The 16,938-nt window shown below is 38.8% G+C and overlaps 1 protein-coding gene across 1 annotated transcript; it reads right to left on the minus strand.

The window, feature by feature from the left end:
• Positions 1 to 1,317: 1,317 nt before the first annotated feature.
• LOC107556180 (protein crumbs homolog 1-like) lies at positions 1,318 to 16,577 on the minus strand. Its single transcript, XM_016239231.1, has 9 exons — positions 16,431 to 16,577; positions 14,902 to 15,831; positions 14,084 to 14,637; positions 13,293 to 13,458; positions 12,080 to 12,998; positions 10,541 to 10,585; positions 8,615 to 8,737; positions 8,275 to 8,401; positions 1,318 to 2,022 (listed from the first exon to the last, which is right to left on the minus strand). The coding sequence occupies exons 1-9, from the start codon at positions 16,474 to 16,476 to the stop codon at positions 1,804 to 1,806; spliced, it is 3,129 nt and encodes a 1,042-aa protein (XP_016094717.1). The 5' UTR covers positions 16,477 to 16,577; the 3' UTR covers positions 1,318 to 1,803.
• Positions 16,578 to 16,938: the final 361 nt, after the last annotated feature.

Raw genomic sequence — 16,938 nt, forward strand, 5'->3', positions numbered from 1 at the left:
ATTTAGTTTAGAGTTTTTAATTATGGTTTCCAAATCACATAATATTGGTACTCAAACCGAAACCTGAAATACTGTATGATAGTAAATAATAGTAGAAAATCAGTATTTTTTTTTTTTTGCCTAATAACTTGTTTATAGATATATGATTGACAGGATGCATGACAAACTACAAATGCTACTCTACACTGCTCAAAACTCGCGTTTGAATCATCAGTGGCAAATTCTTTAAATATAAAAAACTTACTTACAGTCCGTGAGTCAGAACAGCTGGCATTGTAGTCTACTCTCCCAGGATCAGGAAACAGTTCTCCATAAAATGCGCTGCACACATCTGAATATTTGGGTTGAACTGTTCTGGAACAGTGCTATAAATACAACTTAACCACTGATTTCTAGTTGTGTCCTCTTTTGGAAGACCAAACAAAGTAGTTTCGCTTTCACAATGAAACACAGCATCACACACGGCGGGCTTGAGTGAGTAGAGGCCTAGAGTGAGCAGAGGCCGGCTAGAGTAAGCGACGGTGGGCAGGCTTGCGGCAACCACGTGTGACGACCCCGGGCTGGACTTCGCTTCATCCACGGTGAAAGCCGATCCAGCGATCCACAGTGCGAAATTGATGTATTTCCTCAGCGACCAGCACGGATCAGCTCCAGGCATGACGAAGCAGATATCGTCCTCTTTTGGAAGGCCAAACAAAGTAGTTTTGCTTTCACAATGAAACACACAGCGCCTTCACGACATGGTGGCAACAACAATACTACAGCGAGAATAAAAGTTACTCCTTCTTTCTTGTGAACATTTGGGCGGCGTTATGCAAATCTTCCCACATAGTAACGTAGACATGTGGGGGCGTGTTAGAACGAGCCGTTTTAGGTAGGCGTGGTTGACTCTGAACTTTTATAAAGAATATCTCTTTGGATTTGAGACTTTAGTCTTTGCAACTTTACAGATCTTCTTTATGCACCAAGAGCTTGTAACACTCCAAAGAGAAAGGAAAAATTGAAATCGCATCATATGACCCCTTTTAAAGTATAAATCTTTTGTAAAATATATAGGTAAACAGGTGATCAGTAAAACTATTGTTTTTAATATCGACACAAATCAATTTTCTTTACAGAACAACCGCATCACATTATAACAAATCCACGTTTGTGTTTCTATGCTATCAGTTCAAGTGTTGATGTTGATGAAAATAAAATTTACTTAACGAATTCAAGTATTTTTATTACAGAACTAAAGTGACAACATTTGACACACGTAGGAGAAACTTTTACGCATGCGCACAGTAAAACTATACAGGAATCGGAAACGGCAATATCTCGTGAAAATGTGTGTGCATGAGTAGTTTTTTTTCTGCATGTTACTTTTATAGTTCACTGGCAGCATGAACACGTAAATATATGACCTTAACAAGTCCTGACCAGGCGCGATGCAACACTATTCCATTTCTTGCAAGTAGCCGTGATAAACCACTGAAATCACATTGGCCCGAACTCTATTAAATATCTTCTGATTAGCTGTGATTGTTGAGCAGCATTGTCTTGACGCACCTATTATTAAGAATGCTTCACAATTTACCAGTCAATGAGTCCTAAAGCTCTTCGGAGGTATATACCAATAATAGGTGTTCATCACATTATGTTATAAATGGGAGATTGTCCAACCAAAATGATCATTTATAATTCTATTATCCAGCTGACCATAGCTACCACATGATCAATGAATGAATATGCCTTTTCCCATCGTTTTGCAAAACCAACAAGCCACAAACAACGTGACTGGCTGATTGTTGGATGATTGGCTCAGATGAGTCTCTCCATTGGTGGAGGCTGCACAATGTTCCACATCTCCACTCTTGAGCCTTCCTTCTCTTGTCGACTGGGGCTGTAAGTGCCTCGTGTGGCCCGTCGGTTCAGCGTGATGACCAAAGCTGTGGCCACGCCAAAAAGAACCAGCAACAGAGCCACAGACACCAGGCTGATGGACAGCAACAGGTCAGACGACACATTCTCTGCACTCAGCTGGGGGAAAGGAAGACGGGGTGGAGTCAGCGATGAGAAGTTAGTAAAAGTAATATTTTAAATAAAATAAAGAGCAGACATGTATGGTATTGCAATTTATACACATAAATTTGATGCTTGGCAACGTAATAAAGCTGTGTAATACGTTTCATATACACACATTGAGATTCTCTTGGCTCAGTCTATGTCAGCGGCTGGAAAGTATTTCATTAGGTAAGCTACTCTCTTTAGATTGATTGGCACAGGCATCTGCTCCTAACATCCCATTCTGCCTCCTCCATCTGCCACCTCTCTTGACATTTTCACCACAGTCAAACTTGACGCTAAGATTAAGCCTTTTACTAATAAAAACATTCTACTTTTTAGCCTATACAAGAGATTAATGACAAGTTAATACTGAGCACATTTTAGACTTACAGGGTTCACATTCTGAATCAATGTTTCTGAACAAATCAGTTGATTGGATGACTCAGTTATACGTTCCTACATATGTCCATGTTTTGACCCCATCTGTTGAATGACTCACTCATATTGTTTCATTCCTGAATAAATCAGTGTTTTTAAATGAATCAGTGATTCAATGACAATTTGGAGCCACTTCACGAATCTGTTGAATGAATGATACAACGACTCACTTTTTGTTTTGTTCCTGAATCAATCAGTGTTTTTGAACAGATTGGTTGAAAGAATGATTTAATGAATCACTCGTATTGTTTCGCTCCTGAAATCAATCAGTGTTTTTGAACAAATCGGTTGACTGAATGATTCAATGACTCATTAGTCTGTTTTGTTCTTGAATGTGTCTGAATATTGAACAAAGCAGTTGAATAAGTGATTCAATGTCTCAGCCTCACATTGTTTGGTTCCTGAATTAGTCAGTTTTTAAACAAATCTGTTGCCTGAATTATTTGATGGTTAACTCATACTTTAAATATGTCAGTGTTTTGAAAGAATCTGTTTAATGACTCACTCATTTAGTTTCTGATTGAATCAGGTTTTAAAAAAATAAATAAATCAGTTGAATGAATGATTCAATAACTCACTAAATTAGAGAGTCACTTGTTTTGTTCCTGAAAACAGCATTTTAAGTGAATCAGTTGAATGAATGATTCAACGACTCACTTTTTGTTTTGTTCCTGAATCAGTCACTGTTTTTGAACAGATCTGTTGACTGAATAGTTCAATGACTCACTAGTTTGTTCCTGAATATTGCACTAAGCAGTCAAAAGAGTGATTCAATGACTCATATAGTTCAGCACTTTTGAACAAGTCTGTTGACTAACTTATTCAATGAGTCACTTGTTTTGTTTCTGATTGAATCAATGTTTTTGAACAAATTGTTTAACCAAACAATTCATGTCAAACAAATATACAGTCACCTGTCGCCACCTACTGGCTTAACAATGTAACCTTCAGAAGAAATCAATTGAGTTATATCAATAATAGTGATTTATTTTTAAAAAAATATATAAAGTTTTATTTTAGTACATCATACTTGTGCTATAAAATTAATTGTATAGTGCCAAGATTCAAGAATCCACCAAATGCTGCTTCTCACACACTTTATACTGTAGAGTAGATGGACTGATCTTCAGCACCAAAATTAGATCATCCAACCCAGCCCTTCCCAACACTCGGCTCCATCTGTTGAAGCAGCAGCGACAGGCAAGAAGCTCATGGCCACAGAAACTCTGAGCGGACCTCATCACCTGCTCTGAAGGCAATGTTTTATGTGTGTGAGAGAAAGCGGGAAAGAGAGAGACAGCCAGACTTTCCAGCAGACAAACGACCCTGTCACTGCGATAAGCTTCTCCCGATATATTTCCCCCTCGTTTCTCAGACCTGCAGCGATGCACTGCTGAGTTGCATTTCACACAGAATACTGCTGCGCCTTTCTGCTGGCCAAGCACTATTCTGTCGCTCTGAAGACACATACTTTCTCTGCACTGCAGACGTGGAGCAGAACCACAGATTCCTCACACTGAGACATATTTATGCTTCAGCAGTCAAAAAAACACTAGCCCTCAAGAGCTACGCTTGCTTCCCTGTCACCTTGCCTCTGCATAAATGATCTAATTTTAAGTTTTTTAAATGTATTGCAATAGTAATAGAACTGTATGAAATATAAAGTTATCCTGTGAACCAGTTTGCAGCTAATACCCTTTTTTAAACCTTTAATAACACCTGATACATCAGATACAACACTACAGGGACATTTAATTTTTGTGACAATGCAATTGTCCTTTCCAAGTTGACATCTATCTATCTATCTATCTATCTATCTATCTATCTATCTCTCTCTCTCTCTCTCTCTCTCTCTCTCTCTCTATATAGGTATGTTGTGGAGTAGTGACACTATAACTTTATGTAAACTGGGAAAAATGGTGTTGGATTTACTTTAAAACAATTTTAACTCTGAAATTGCTAGTAAATTTCTTTAATTACAAGGAAACAAGTAACACTGAATTAAACGTAAAACTTTAAGTAGAAAGACTTAAATAGTATTTTATTGTAAAATGTACTCTAATAATCTTTTTTTTTAATCATTTTATAGTGATAATGTGTCAGTTCAGATTTGTCATTCGATTTTAATGAACTCGAAGAAGCATTGGTGTTATTTTTCACTATTTTTGTAACTTTGCACATTCAGATTTACATCCAAGCAAACTGACATTCTTTCAATCGCTAAGTCTGATTCATTTCAGTGAATCAGTTCGTGCAAATGGTTGCACCGGTTCAATAGAACAATTCACTAATTCATTTAAGGCTACCTGCGCAGGTGTCTGTGCACCAATTTATTTTGCCACAATATGCAAAATATAATATTATACTATAATATAAACAGCGTCGTTGTTTTATTCCAGAAAAATACTGCCCTGATGGTGATGTGCACATGACGTTGCTGTGCAGCTTAAAAGTGATTTTAAGTTGTTGAAATGCAATAAGCAGCGAAAGAAAACTTATTTCGCTATATTTGCGCGCTCTTTGAGAGACTGTATCTGAGCGCTGTCAGAAAGGTGCGTGGGAGAATTGAACATTGAGAATTGAGTTATTTACACATATATACACTTGTATGTGTCAATATGCCCATCTTTGCAAGTATCTATGTAAACGCAGTAATTTAGTTCTTAAGTGAAAGCAGACAGCTGAGATAGAAAACACATGTGTAACATTAGAGCCGGGCAGCTCTTAAAGTGACAGCAGTCTAATATTCCTCCTGTCTGTCATTCATGTTAATCCAACAACAAAAGAGAAAAAATCTCCCACTGCTCTTGTTTAAATCACTTTGTAACTTTAATAAGAAGAAAAATGTAATTTGCACAGTGAAGAATATGCAGTGTTTTTATACATTTGTCCTAATGTAGTTTTATTGCTTGTAATTAGTTTCTTATTATTATTTAATCGCTGACTGTTTACTTGCCTTCAGTGAGCTTATGTTTTTTTTTTTTTATTTAGGCTAGTATAAGTATATATATATATATATATATATAGACACTGGTGACAAGAATTCTGAAATTTCTATGGTATCAAAAAATTTGATATCATTAAGACCTTATTTAAAGCAAAAATAACTAAATTGTGTTATATATAATTACCGTGAAATAAAGTTACTCATATCATGTGTTATATGATTTTAGTCATATCACCCACCCCTAGCATATAGATAGCTTCAAAACTAGCAGAAGTGAACTAAAAGCCACAAAATCTTATTTTGATTTAGTGAGGTCCTTAAGAAAACACCAAAGCTCAGAGATCGACACTGTGTAACATGTCTTGGCATGAGATAAGATCCTCTCATCCTCATCTATCCTGTTAGACAGGATTAAAAGAGTGGGATGTGGCTTTCTTTAACTTACACACTGCTCACAAGATGAATATAAGGACATCTTGAGGAGATTAAACTTATCTGGGCTTTTCTGCGCATTCAGTCAAAATAATGTTAAGCGTTCTGATATCATATATTCAACTCAATCACATATCATTTGGCCAATTTATTGAAATATTTGCCAAGAAAAAACTTTTAAGATGATCTGATTTAAATGCATGTCAATCCCTTTAAGTAAAAGGTTTTTTAGGGCCTGATTTAAGCCAAGCATTGGCTAAACCATCAAGTGGTAACCATCAAGTAAGATTATTATTCTCAAATAAAATAAAAATATACTTTTGTAAAACTATAAGAGTAAAAGAAACCAAGCGGTTAAAGAACGGAAATAGTAGCATCTAATTCCATAGGCGTGAACTGTAAACCAAATCGATGTGATTCCCCTGCAATCACCAGTGTATCCAAAACCCTTAACTCTGAGTAAAGCTGTCACAGCAACTGAAATACTGTAAGTTGCATCTGGAAAAAATCTCCCAACTTGTTTCAAACTTGCACAGTACACACTTTTGCGTGGTCTCAGCATCCTATGGTGTCAGGATTACACACAAATTGCTGACTCAACACACCTGCCAGAGGTTTTACAGTGCCTAGTTTAGTGGCTCTGTCTATCAAAATCTGTGGCAACATTCTTCAAAACCTGCATGATGTGCCACTGGCACAGTCTCTGGATGAGTAATGACAGAAGAGAGACAGCTAAACAAAACCGACAAAGGACAAACAACAGATCGATGATGGATGGGATGTTTTATTTGAAGACAGTCATCTAAAGACAGAGACACAATGTACACAATCTAACGCTAACAGACAGATGAACACTATAAACTACTGTGACATTGATGGTTTAAAATATATTGAAAGAATTACAGAAGAGTAGTTAATTTTTTTAAGATACAAAATGAGTTATCAGTAAATCAGTTCTGAAAATGGAAAGGACAATCATGAATTGACACAAAAATGACAGCTGAAATGAAACATTAAATGTTATTCTTCCCTAAACAGAAATGAGCTAAATCTATTCTGTGCTAGAAGTCATTTTTGGGTTGGGTTGGAAATTAATGATAATGCTTTTTAAAATCGAACAACATTTGTTATATATAATAAACTTTGGTTTTACGTGTTGAAAGAACACTTTATTTCCCAGGATGCTTTCAATTAGTTGCCGAATTGGAATTATGGAATGGAATTTAAAATGAATCTAATTATTTGCTATATGTAATGTGGTGTTTTGTTTCATGTTCATGTTTTCCATGTCTTTTATTTTGTAATTGTTTCATGGTCCATGTTAGTGTCATGCTTCCCTTGCCTCATGTCTCTCTGCCTTGTGTACATGTCATGTTCTGATTGGTAGTCCTAGTAATGTGTCTTGTTCCCCATTGGTTTGTTCATGTCATGTGACCCTCCTTGTCTGCTATAAGTAGCCTTCATGTTCCCATTGTGAGTTGGTCGTGTATTGAATGTATTTAACCCGCTGTTGGTGAGTCTAGTCTGTTTGTGTCAAGTCTGCTCATGCTATGTCTGTTCAAGTCAAGTCAAGTCAAGTCAAGTCTGTGTTTGGATCACTCTGTAAATAAACTGCACTTGGGTTCTCACTACGCTCGCCTTCAGTGGATTGACTCCTTTACACTATACTGCAAAAAAGCTAATCCAATACACAACATCTAGTTGTATTAAAATCCAATTCAATAATTTAATAAAATAATCCAATTTAATTCCAATCCTGATTTCATAATCATTATTAGAAGTATAAATCATGCTATATGAATTTAATAATTGTTGTTTATTAAATTACAAATGTACAAACTCTATGTAATGCTACATTTAAAAAGTGAACAAAGTTGTCTCAAAAATGTTTTCCCTGAAAATCAGTCTATGATTCTGACTTGAACTGCATTAAGTACAGTAAAAAAAGAACCGTTGGATTAGACAGTTTCATTTATAAAAACCGTGTCATCTTAAAGCACTAAGCGGTTTCACTGATATGTCATCTAAATACTGGAGCACTTGCACATGTTTTTCCCAAACCAACAAATAATACTGTCTGTGCAACAATTTCATATTTACAACTACATTTACTTAATTGATAAATACTTGGATTACATTTAAATTTCAATTTATATATTTATAAGCTTATATACAGTATAACAGTTTTGAAGCAACATTTTTTTGAGTCGGTATTCCATTCCAGCTTAATAAACCTGTGTAGAAAGCAATTACACTAGCCTGTTTCCTAGCCTCCACCAAAGACCTGTTTACTCGTTGTCACCCCAGTCTACCTCTGGTTCATCGTCTAAGCGAAGAATGACGTAGGAGAGAAATTGGAAGAGGTTTTGCCAAAACAAAGCGGCCATGTAAAAGTAAATGTCGCTTACATCGACTTCGCATGTCTTGCCGGCGAAGGTCATTACACAGACACACTGGAACTTGTTGACCATGTTCTGGCAGTAGCCACCATTCAAGCAAGGGTTGGATCTACATTCATCAAGATCTAGTTCACACCTAAGTGACAGATGTATAGTGAAAACAAACCTTATTATTACTAACTTAAATATTACGGCTATTGTTGTTGTTAATATTTGGTTCTAAATATGAATATTCCACACATTCTATAACTGGTTAATAATAGTATGGCATAATTACTACTCTGAAAATGCATTAACATATGAGAACTTGTGAACAAAGAAAGAATAATAATAAATAAGGAATAATCACCAGTGACCCGAAAACCCAGGGAGGCAGTCACACATCATGTTGGTGTCAGAACAGTTCCCCCCATTGAAACATGTGTAGTTCTGCTGTTCATCACCACAGATGGACACCGGGAGCTTGGGCGGTCTGGGGATGGGGAGGATGAGGGGAAAGAAAGAAACATAACAGATGATGAAGAATCCATCCTCTCCTCTTGAGAGCCATGTAAGGGGCTACTACCTACTACCCCCCGCTGCTTTGTCCCGCACAAAAGAGGATTAGCCCACGATTAGAATAATGACATTAGCATGTGAATGGACCTCTGACCACAAGACAAAGAGAATACAATAAACCGTTGCCTTATATGGGGATTAACATACAGCTAATATGAAGAATCTGCTATTGTTATAGGACAAAGATATGATATGACAAATAAAGAGTTTGAATTGTGGTTTTCTTTTACTTTACAGAGACAATGTGAAATAAAGGATTCTAGGAAAAGAAAGAAATAAAGTAAGAAAAAAAGAAAGGAATGAAGGAAGGAAGTAGGAAGGAATAAAAAGGAAAAATATATGGAGAGAACATAAAGGATAGCAAGGGAGAAGAAAGAAAGAAAGAAAGAAAGAAAGATGAAAAAAGAAAGGTGTGGAGAGAAAGTAAAGGAGAGCAAGGGAGAAAGAAAGAAAGAAAGAATAAAAGAAAGCTGTGGAGAGAAAGTAAAGGACAACAAGGGAGAAAGAAAGAATAAAAGAAAGAAAAAGAAAGAAAAGACAGATATGCAAAGTAAAGGACAGCAAGGGAGAAAGAAAGAAAGAATAAAAGAAAGGTGTGGATAGAAAGTAAAGGACAGCAAGGGAGAAAGAAAGAAAGAAAGAATAAAAGAAAGCTGTAAGAGAAGGAAAAACAGAAATGTAAGAATGAAGGAATACAGACAGAAAAAATTAGGAAGTAATGCAAGGATGAAAATATAGAGAGAATGGAAAGCAGGAAGAAAGAAATAATGGAGGGAAGGTATGAAGCAGGGAAAGAGGCAAGAAACAAGGGATCGTATGAAGGAAATAAGTAGTAAGGAGGGAAGAAAGGCAAGGCAAGAAAGAAGGGGTAGAAAGATCAAAAGGAAATGAAAGTAGGAAGGATAAAGGAAGAAAGAAATAAAGTGAATGAAGGAAGGAAATGAGGAAAGCAAGGATGGCAAGAAAAGGGGGGTCGATAGTAAAAAAGGAAGTACAAGGAAGGAAGGAAGGGGAGAACAAATAAAGGAAGGATATATAAAAAAAGAGGATAAATCTAAAAACAAGTCAATAAGAAAGAAAAAATATGGAGAGAAAGTAAAGGATATCAAGGGAGAAAAGAAGAAACTGAGAGGATAAAAAGGAATTAAAAAGGAAATTATGCAGAGAAAGGATAGGGAGGGAGAAAAGAAGGGAGAAGGAAAGAAAAAAGAAAAATGGAGAGAAATAGAAGAATAGGAAGGAGGAAGGAAGGAAGGAAAAAGGACGGAAGGTAGGGAGAAGTCAAAAAAGAGAAGGAAAAACAGAAATGCAAGAATGAAGGAATACAGACAGAAAAAATTAGGAAGTAATGCAAGGATGAAAATATAGAGAGAATGGAAAGCAGGAAGAAAGAAATAATGGAGGGAAGGTATGAAGCAGGGAAAGAGGCAAGAAACAAGGGATAGTATGAAGGAAATAAGTAGTAAGGAGGGAAGAAAGGCAAGGCAAGAAAGAAGGGGTAGAAAGATCAAAAGGAAATGAAAGTAGGAAGGATAAAGGAAGAAAGAAATAAAGTGAATGAAGGAAGGAAATGAGGAAAGCAAGGATGGCAAGAAAAGGGGGGTCGATAGTAAAAAAGGAAGTACAAGGAAGGAAGGAAGGGGAGAACAAATAAAGGAAGGATATATAAAAAAAGAGGATAAATCTAAAAACAAGTCAATAGTAAAACGGCACTTACATGCTCCTGACAACTACGTACCACGGAGCCTCTTCAATCTGAGTGCTGTTGTGAGACAGAGGGAACAGGAAAGACACAAACAAACAGCAAGTGTCATTCTTTTTTTTAACAGCAAAACTTTACACCAAAGATCTCTCTAACTCTGCAGTGGGGAAAAGATAGATCTATTATGTCTCCCGGCTGCCTGCAAGGCAGTTTCAAAGGAGTGCTATGAAGCAGTCTGGCAACAAAACATGTTTATGAGATAAATGGCTGCAGACTTGCCTTAGATGCCACCCTGAAGGCCTAACACAACCACTGGAGGATGGGTACTCTCAACAGAGACTAGTATTACCATTACTGCTTTCAAATGACACGTATGGCAACAGGCACATCTCTGCAGCCACGCTAGCATAAACAACACCATAAAAGCAATTATATGATTTGCATTACCTTTATAACAAATCAGTCTCTTTGGGGTCTTGATTCATTCAAGTTGCTTTCTTATTTTGATGGGAATCATTGTGTGAGGTTTGTGGCCTGTTTCCATGTACAAAGTAAATTTCTGTTTTGCATTCTCTTTTCTTTGAAAAGGGAGTAGCTTCTTGAGCTATGGCTTTTTAACACCAGGTTGATTTCATATCTAAGGCAAGTCTCTTTTTGACTTGGTTCAATGTTTTGCAGAAGGGACAAACACTATTCCTTGCAGACATATCTGTGAATTGCCTTGGTGTAGAAGCCTTAAATCAGATTTTTGGATGCACACAGCCTCCACAAAATCTGCTAAAGTTAGACGGTAACTCATAAACCAGCTCAGTTAAATAGATTCTTACATTGAAGAAAGCAGTGCTTTCTTGGCCAAATTCACCACCACAATGCTACGGTGGTTTCGGTGGTAGCTTACTAGGCAGAAGAGCTCACCTTCATTTCTCAAAGATATTTTGGTCCCTAGATATGCCTCGGGTTCCTCTTTTAAGGTAAGCCTACGGATTCTTTTTAACTGTTTAATCGCCCACCCACCAAGTCCAAGCGCTTTGATAAGCAACTGCACACTTTGAGGGATCACTTATGTTTCTATCACAACAGGGTAAAGATGGAACCAGTCACAAGCCAATGTTTAATACTTAGGGTTAGGACAGGATTCCACAAATCTGGCACTGGAGGGCCACTACCCTGTAGAGCATGGTTGGGCAACTTCAGTCCTGGAGGGCCACTGTCCTGCAGAGTTTAGCTCGAAAACCAAATCAAACACACCTGCCTGTAGCTTTCTAGTGATATTGAAGACAATGATTAGCTTGTTCAGGTATGTTTGATTAGGGTTGGAGCTAAACTCTGCAGGCCAACCGAAGTTGTCCAGCCCATTGAGCAAGCTAATGAAGGCCTTATAAATTACCGCCAGTTTGATTAGGGTTTGAGCTAAAGTGCAGGCCACTGGCCTTCCAGGTCAGATTTGAAGAACCCTAATTTAGGGGTTTGCACAAATCCCCTAACCCAAGTTAGTAAAGACCAATAGTAGTAATGAACAAGTCAACTCCATGACAAAAATTAGAATAGACTCACTTGCAATACGGCCCAGTAAACCTGTCGGGACAGAGGCAGGAATAGCTGTTGAAGCCACGCAAGCAGGTCCCACCATTAACACACTCGTGACTGGCACATACGTCCACCTTCACCTCACAGTTGGTGCCGGTGTAGCCACTCTCACACATGCAGCTGTATGAAAGGTCCTGCACACTACAGTGTCCATGTTGACAGGGGTTGGAGGCACAGGTGTTTGTATTCAGTTCGCAGTGATCACCGCCCCAGCCAGGTAGACAGAAGCATTGGAAAAGGTTGAAGCGATCGTCACAGATTCCCCCATGCAGGCAGGGGTTGGGTTCACACACCACCTCACCAACACAGCCAGTTTGGACAGGTTCTTCCGATAACTTATTGAACTTCTCTTCCTGTGTACGCGGGAATCTCACCTCGGCAGGACCATAATACGGAAGCACAATACCACCAATCTCAACATTACTCAGACAACCAATCAGATTCCAGCCAGACTTTGGGCCAAGTCCTCCTAGAAGGATATCAACACTTTCTCGAAGGAAGTCTAGATTTCCGGTCATGCCGTCAGATATAGTAGGCTCGTCCTTTTCATCAAGAGGGACCATGATCCACTGGGAGTAGTTAGCCCAAGGACTGGCCATTGACAGTTCTACTACATGCCACTCTCCATCAGCTACTGGTCTTGGGCTGTGCAGGGTTACCGGTGACAAAGATGATGAAGAAGAAGGTCCACTAAGAAGCTCTAGCACCAGAAAGCCATCTTGAATGGATACCGTAACAAAGTCAGACCCACTCTCTGCATGTAACACTGCTGCATTGCGTTTACGTGTTCGGATACTGAAAACAATGCTGGCCAGGTGGCGGGAGATCAACCCATTCCCATGGTATACAAGAGTGGTATTGTCTTGAAAAGTCACATTTGAAATGCCTACATAAAATAAAAGCAGACATAGTTTATGTAACACTTTAGGTATAAGGATTTATTCGCAAAACAATCTTAAAGTCTGCTAGATGCAATCTTAAAGTTAAAGTCTGCTAGATGCTCTTAACAAATCTCTTTCCTGAGCCTAGTCTACAATTTAAATCTGGAAGATTATTAATCCAAAATACTGCATTTTATATTATATAACCATTAATTTTGACTTAGTATTCAAACCAATATTTAATTATTTTTGACTACTGTGTTTTATACTTCTGATTTCAGATGTTCTAAAATACTCACATTCATAGCCCTGTTTGAGGGTCCGGCATGTTGCTTGTGGTGGGCAGGGGGTGAGTTCGCACCATCTCACCTCCTCACAGTGCTGCCCTTTTGTGCTTGGAGGGCAGTTGCATCTGAAGTCATCCCATAGAGAGAAGCAAATTCCACCATTCTGGCAAGGATTTTTCTGGAATGGAAAGACAAACATGACACACAAAACTGTCAATTAAATGATCCATTTAATTTTTTTAAATATTATTTATTTTATTAACCATAAGAAAAGATTTAGAAGTAGTAAGATAAAGTGTTTGGAATCAAAAATAGCTTGTAGCTTGGAAAGCTTTTCCCCACTGGTTAAAACTACTGTCAAACTACCTTTTAAACATTGTAGTTAACTACACTACTAGTTGCTAACAAAAGGCAGCTAACCACACATATTTCAGGGAACCATATGTTTACAAATACTATCATATGATAATATTTCTAGAGTCAACACATCAATTTATACATGATGAATTATAAGGTGTTGAATACTCAGGGACATACATGAACTGATTATTCATTTATTGGATTAGTGAATTAAATTGGATCAAAAAAATCTTTTGAATCTGCCCAGTGTTTGGGATTAGTTTCTTGATTAACATGACCAAAGTCATAGATGTAAACCTTAATCTAGGCCAAGGAGGATAAAAGCCAATTGAGATAAGTAGGTTATGTTCATATATCTGCATGATCTGGTGTAACCTAACCATTGTCCTATTTCATTTGAGAGCTCTTGACACTTTGAGGTCTAATGAAACATTGTAACTTACAGAGCAAGAGTCATCACTGGTGCAGCCTGGGGTAACATCAACCATGCGGTCAGGTCTGTATGACATCACAGAAGCATCAAGTGGGAAAAATTCTAGCTTCCTCTCATTGAGCTGCAAGTCTTGTAAGCACCCTTTAAAATAACCACCAAAGGCAGATGTCTCATGCCCATCAAGCAGTCCGCCAACATAGACCACATCCTCAAACTGAAGGGAAACAGGTTGAACATCCATTCTTCTGAATTCATGATCTGACTCCTGCAGAGTCATCATACCCTCCTTAATGGTGATGCCGACAAAATGGATCTCACCATTATTAACCACAGTTTTACCCATTAAAGTCTTCAAGTTGTTGACTTGCACCATGAGTTTTCCCTTTTCCAGCCACATCTTCAAGTACTCAGTGGTGCTGTTGGCAAGCAGTACCAAAAGACCAGACTCCTTCCTTGTACGCAAGAACATGGACAGATAGAGCGTATCTGATTCCAGTTGGTCGGTGATGGTGAAGACGGCATAGCTTGCGGAGTCTTCCTGGCCAAATCTAGCAGTAACGTACTCTGTATGAGAAAGAGAAGACATACAACTCTTAAAGGGTTTCTAGAACTATTCTCGCAACTTGGACCCTTAGAGGAAACATAAAGCATCTCCCAAGGTTTATCCTGTGATCTTCTACATTTATTGCAAGGCTATCAATGTGTCTACAGTAGAAGCATCTACGGCGTATCTCTATTGTGCTAAAATAGACAGGCCATTCACAACACCACAGTGGATATTTCCAGTGTAGACATGTTATATGGGAGGTCAGTCCCTGGTACTCTTACCCTCAGCACAGTTTTGACCCACATATGGTCGCAGACACAAGCACTGGTAACCTAGCCAAAGGTTAACACACTTTCCAAGGTTCTCGCATGGACCAGAAAGGCATCGGTCATGATGGCTGCAGCCTTGCTCGACATTCACCACTGAGCTGCTCAACCAGTCCTCTGGTACCATCAGCTGTGAGTCCACAAACAAGTCCCTCATGCAGCCTATGAATGAGCCAGAGCCCCCTCCCTCATCTGATCTTCCAACAATGGTGCTTTGCAGGGCTGACTCCAGCTCAAGGGCACCGGTCTCTAGTTGGGCTGTTGCACTGCAGTTATCTCCATCCTGGCATGGCTCCAGTAGTTGTAGCAGCAGGGTACCCACTCCAAGCACGGCCTCTACCGTGTGCCATTCGCCATCAGATACATCCTGAGGCAGTGTCAGAGTCCAGCTGGTTGCGTTTGGCTGAGGGTCACTCCTAAGATCAAGAAGCAGGTGTGTCTCCTGCAGCTCCAGGCTGAGTGTGACCCCTTCGCTGCCCCTCTGAAAGAGCAATGTGTTCTTCAGCACCGTGCGAAAGCTTAGCGTGATATTGAAGTATGTTTCTGCACCCAGCAGCGGGGTCTGCAGGTGCAGGAATCCTCCAGTTGTCTCGAAGGAGAATACGGTGGGTGTCTGGCAGTAAGAGCCGGTGTAGCCCGGCTGACAGATGCAACTGTAGCCATGTACACCTTCGCTCAGGAAGGGCATGCAGGCCGCCCCGTTCTGGCACTCGTGACCCTCGCAACCCACCAGGGGCTCACTACAATTGCGGCCACCATAGAGAATTCCATCTTGGCTTTCAGACAGGCAGATGCACTTGTAGCTGCCCAGGAAGTCCTTGCATATGGCTCCATTATGACACGGGTTGGTGGTACAAGCAGTGCTATTTTGCTCGCACAAGGCACCTGAAAGAGGAGAGCCCAGAGTGGAATTTAATTCCTTACAAATAAATGTTTAACAAAGATTGTTACCCAAGAATGAACTTTTCTCGCTGCAATTAAAAAACAAGTTCTTATTGTTTTTATAAGAGTTTATCCTTAAAACTATTTGCTGCTTTTTGTGCCAATTTTGTGTCTGTAACTAAGAGTAGCTCATGCCAGGGATAACATTGGCACGTTTTAGTCAATAATCCCTCAGGACAACAAATATGCAAAGCTGGTTGCATAACACTCATGCAACTTCATGCCAGTGTGACTGCCAGCTGAGTTTTCTTATTCTTACAAAAAGTGCCTAAAATTTTCATTGAATGAGAATTTAGTTACTGAATGAGTTTAAAATGCCTGGATAAAACATTAAGGAGCTGTGTATAATGCATCACATGGAAACCGTGAACACAGTTACAGTGATGACCTAAAGTCATTGCAAGCTCATTGTATGTTTAACCAGAAAGACTTTTCACTAGCCTAATAAAATGTTCCCCACAACACAGCTTATTTCACCACTGAATTCACACTGAGATTGATCATACAACCAAAGTGAAATCTTAAAAGAAGTGAAAATTTACCTGAAATGAGCAACAGAACACTCCAAATCCAAACTACAACTTCCATGGCATTAGACGTCTACCATTCTCATTGCTTTTTGATGGCAATAGACCATCCTAACAGACAGCCGTCAGTGTACATTCCTTCCTTCAAGAAAAACTGTGGACTGCAACACTAGGCCCCCATCAAAGCCAGCTTCCGGGGGATTAGCTTAATTCAACCTGAGCATCTTACAATGGCGAAGCCCAATTATAGCCTCCGCCTCTGAGTCATGTCCTGAGCTGGTAACCTGATGTTCAGAAAGACAGACACTTTTGTTTAATCTAAAAATTTAAAGTAATTTTGCAGTTATATTTTAGTAGTTTAGTCTAGGAACCAGTAGAGTGAATTTGTGTTGAAAGATGTATTGTATAATGGAAGATTTGGTTTTGATTATGCAAACCGAACAGAATCCCAAGACAGTTCTGATTTACAGTTGCAACAACCTGATGATGCTTATTATATGCTCATTATAGGCAACATTTTGCC

Source organism: Sinocyclocheilus grahami, unplaced genomic scaffold (genome assembly GCF_001515645.1).
Source record: "Sinocyclocheilus grahami isolate Dianchi unplaced genomic scaffold, SAMN03320097.WGS_v1.1 scaffold557.1, whole genome shotgun sequence".
Taxonomy (NCBI): Eukaryota; Metazoa; Chordata; class Actinopteri; order Cypriniformes; family Cyprinidae; genus Sinocyclocheilus; species Sinocyclocheilus grahami.

Coding starts and splice junctions, on each gene's coding strand:
- LOC107556180 (XM_016239231.1), bottom strand. CDS start 16,476: ATGGAAGTTGTAGTTTGGATTTGGAGTGTTCTGTTGCTCATTTCAG. Junction 14,638..14,901: donor GGGTCAAAACTGTGCTGAGG/GTAAGAGTACCA, acceptor TTTCTCATACAG/AGTACGTTACTGCTAGATTT. Junction 8,738..10,540: donor TACGTAGTTGTCAGGAGCAT/GTAAGTGCCGTT, acceptor CCCCATCCCCAG/ACCGCCCAAGCTCCCGGTGT.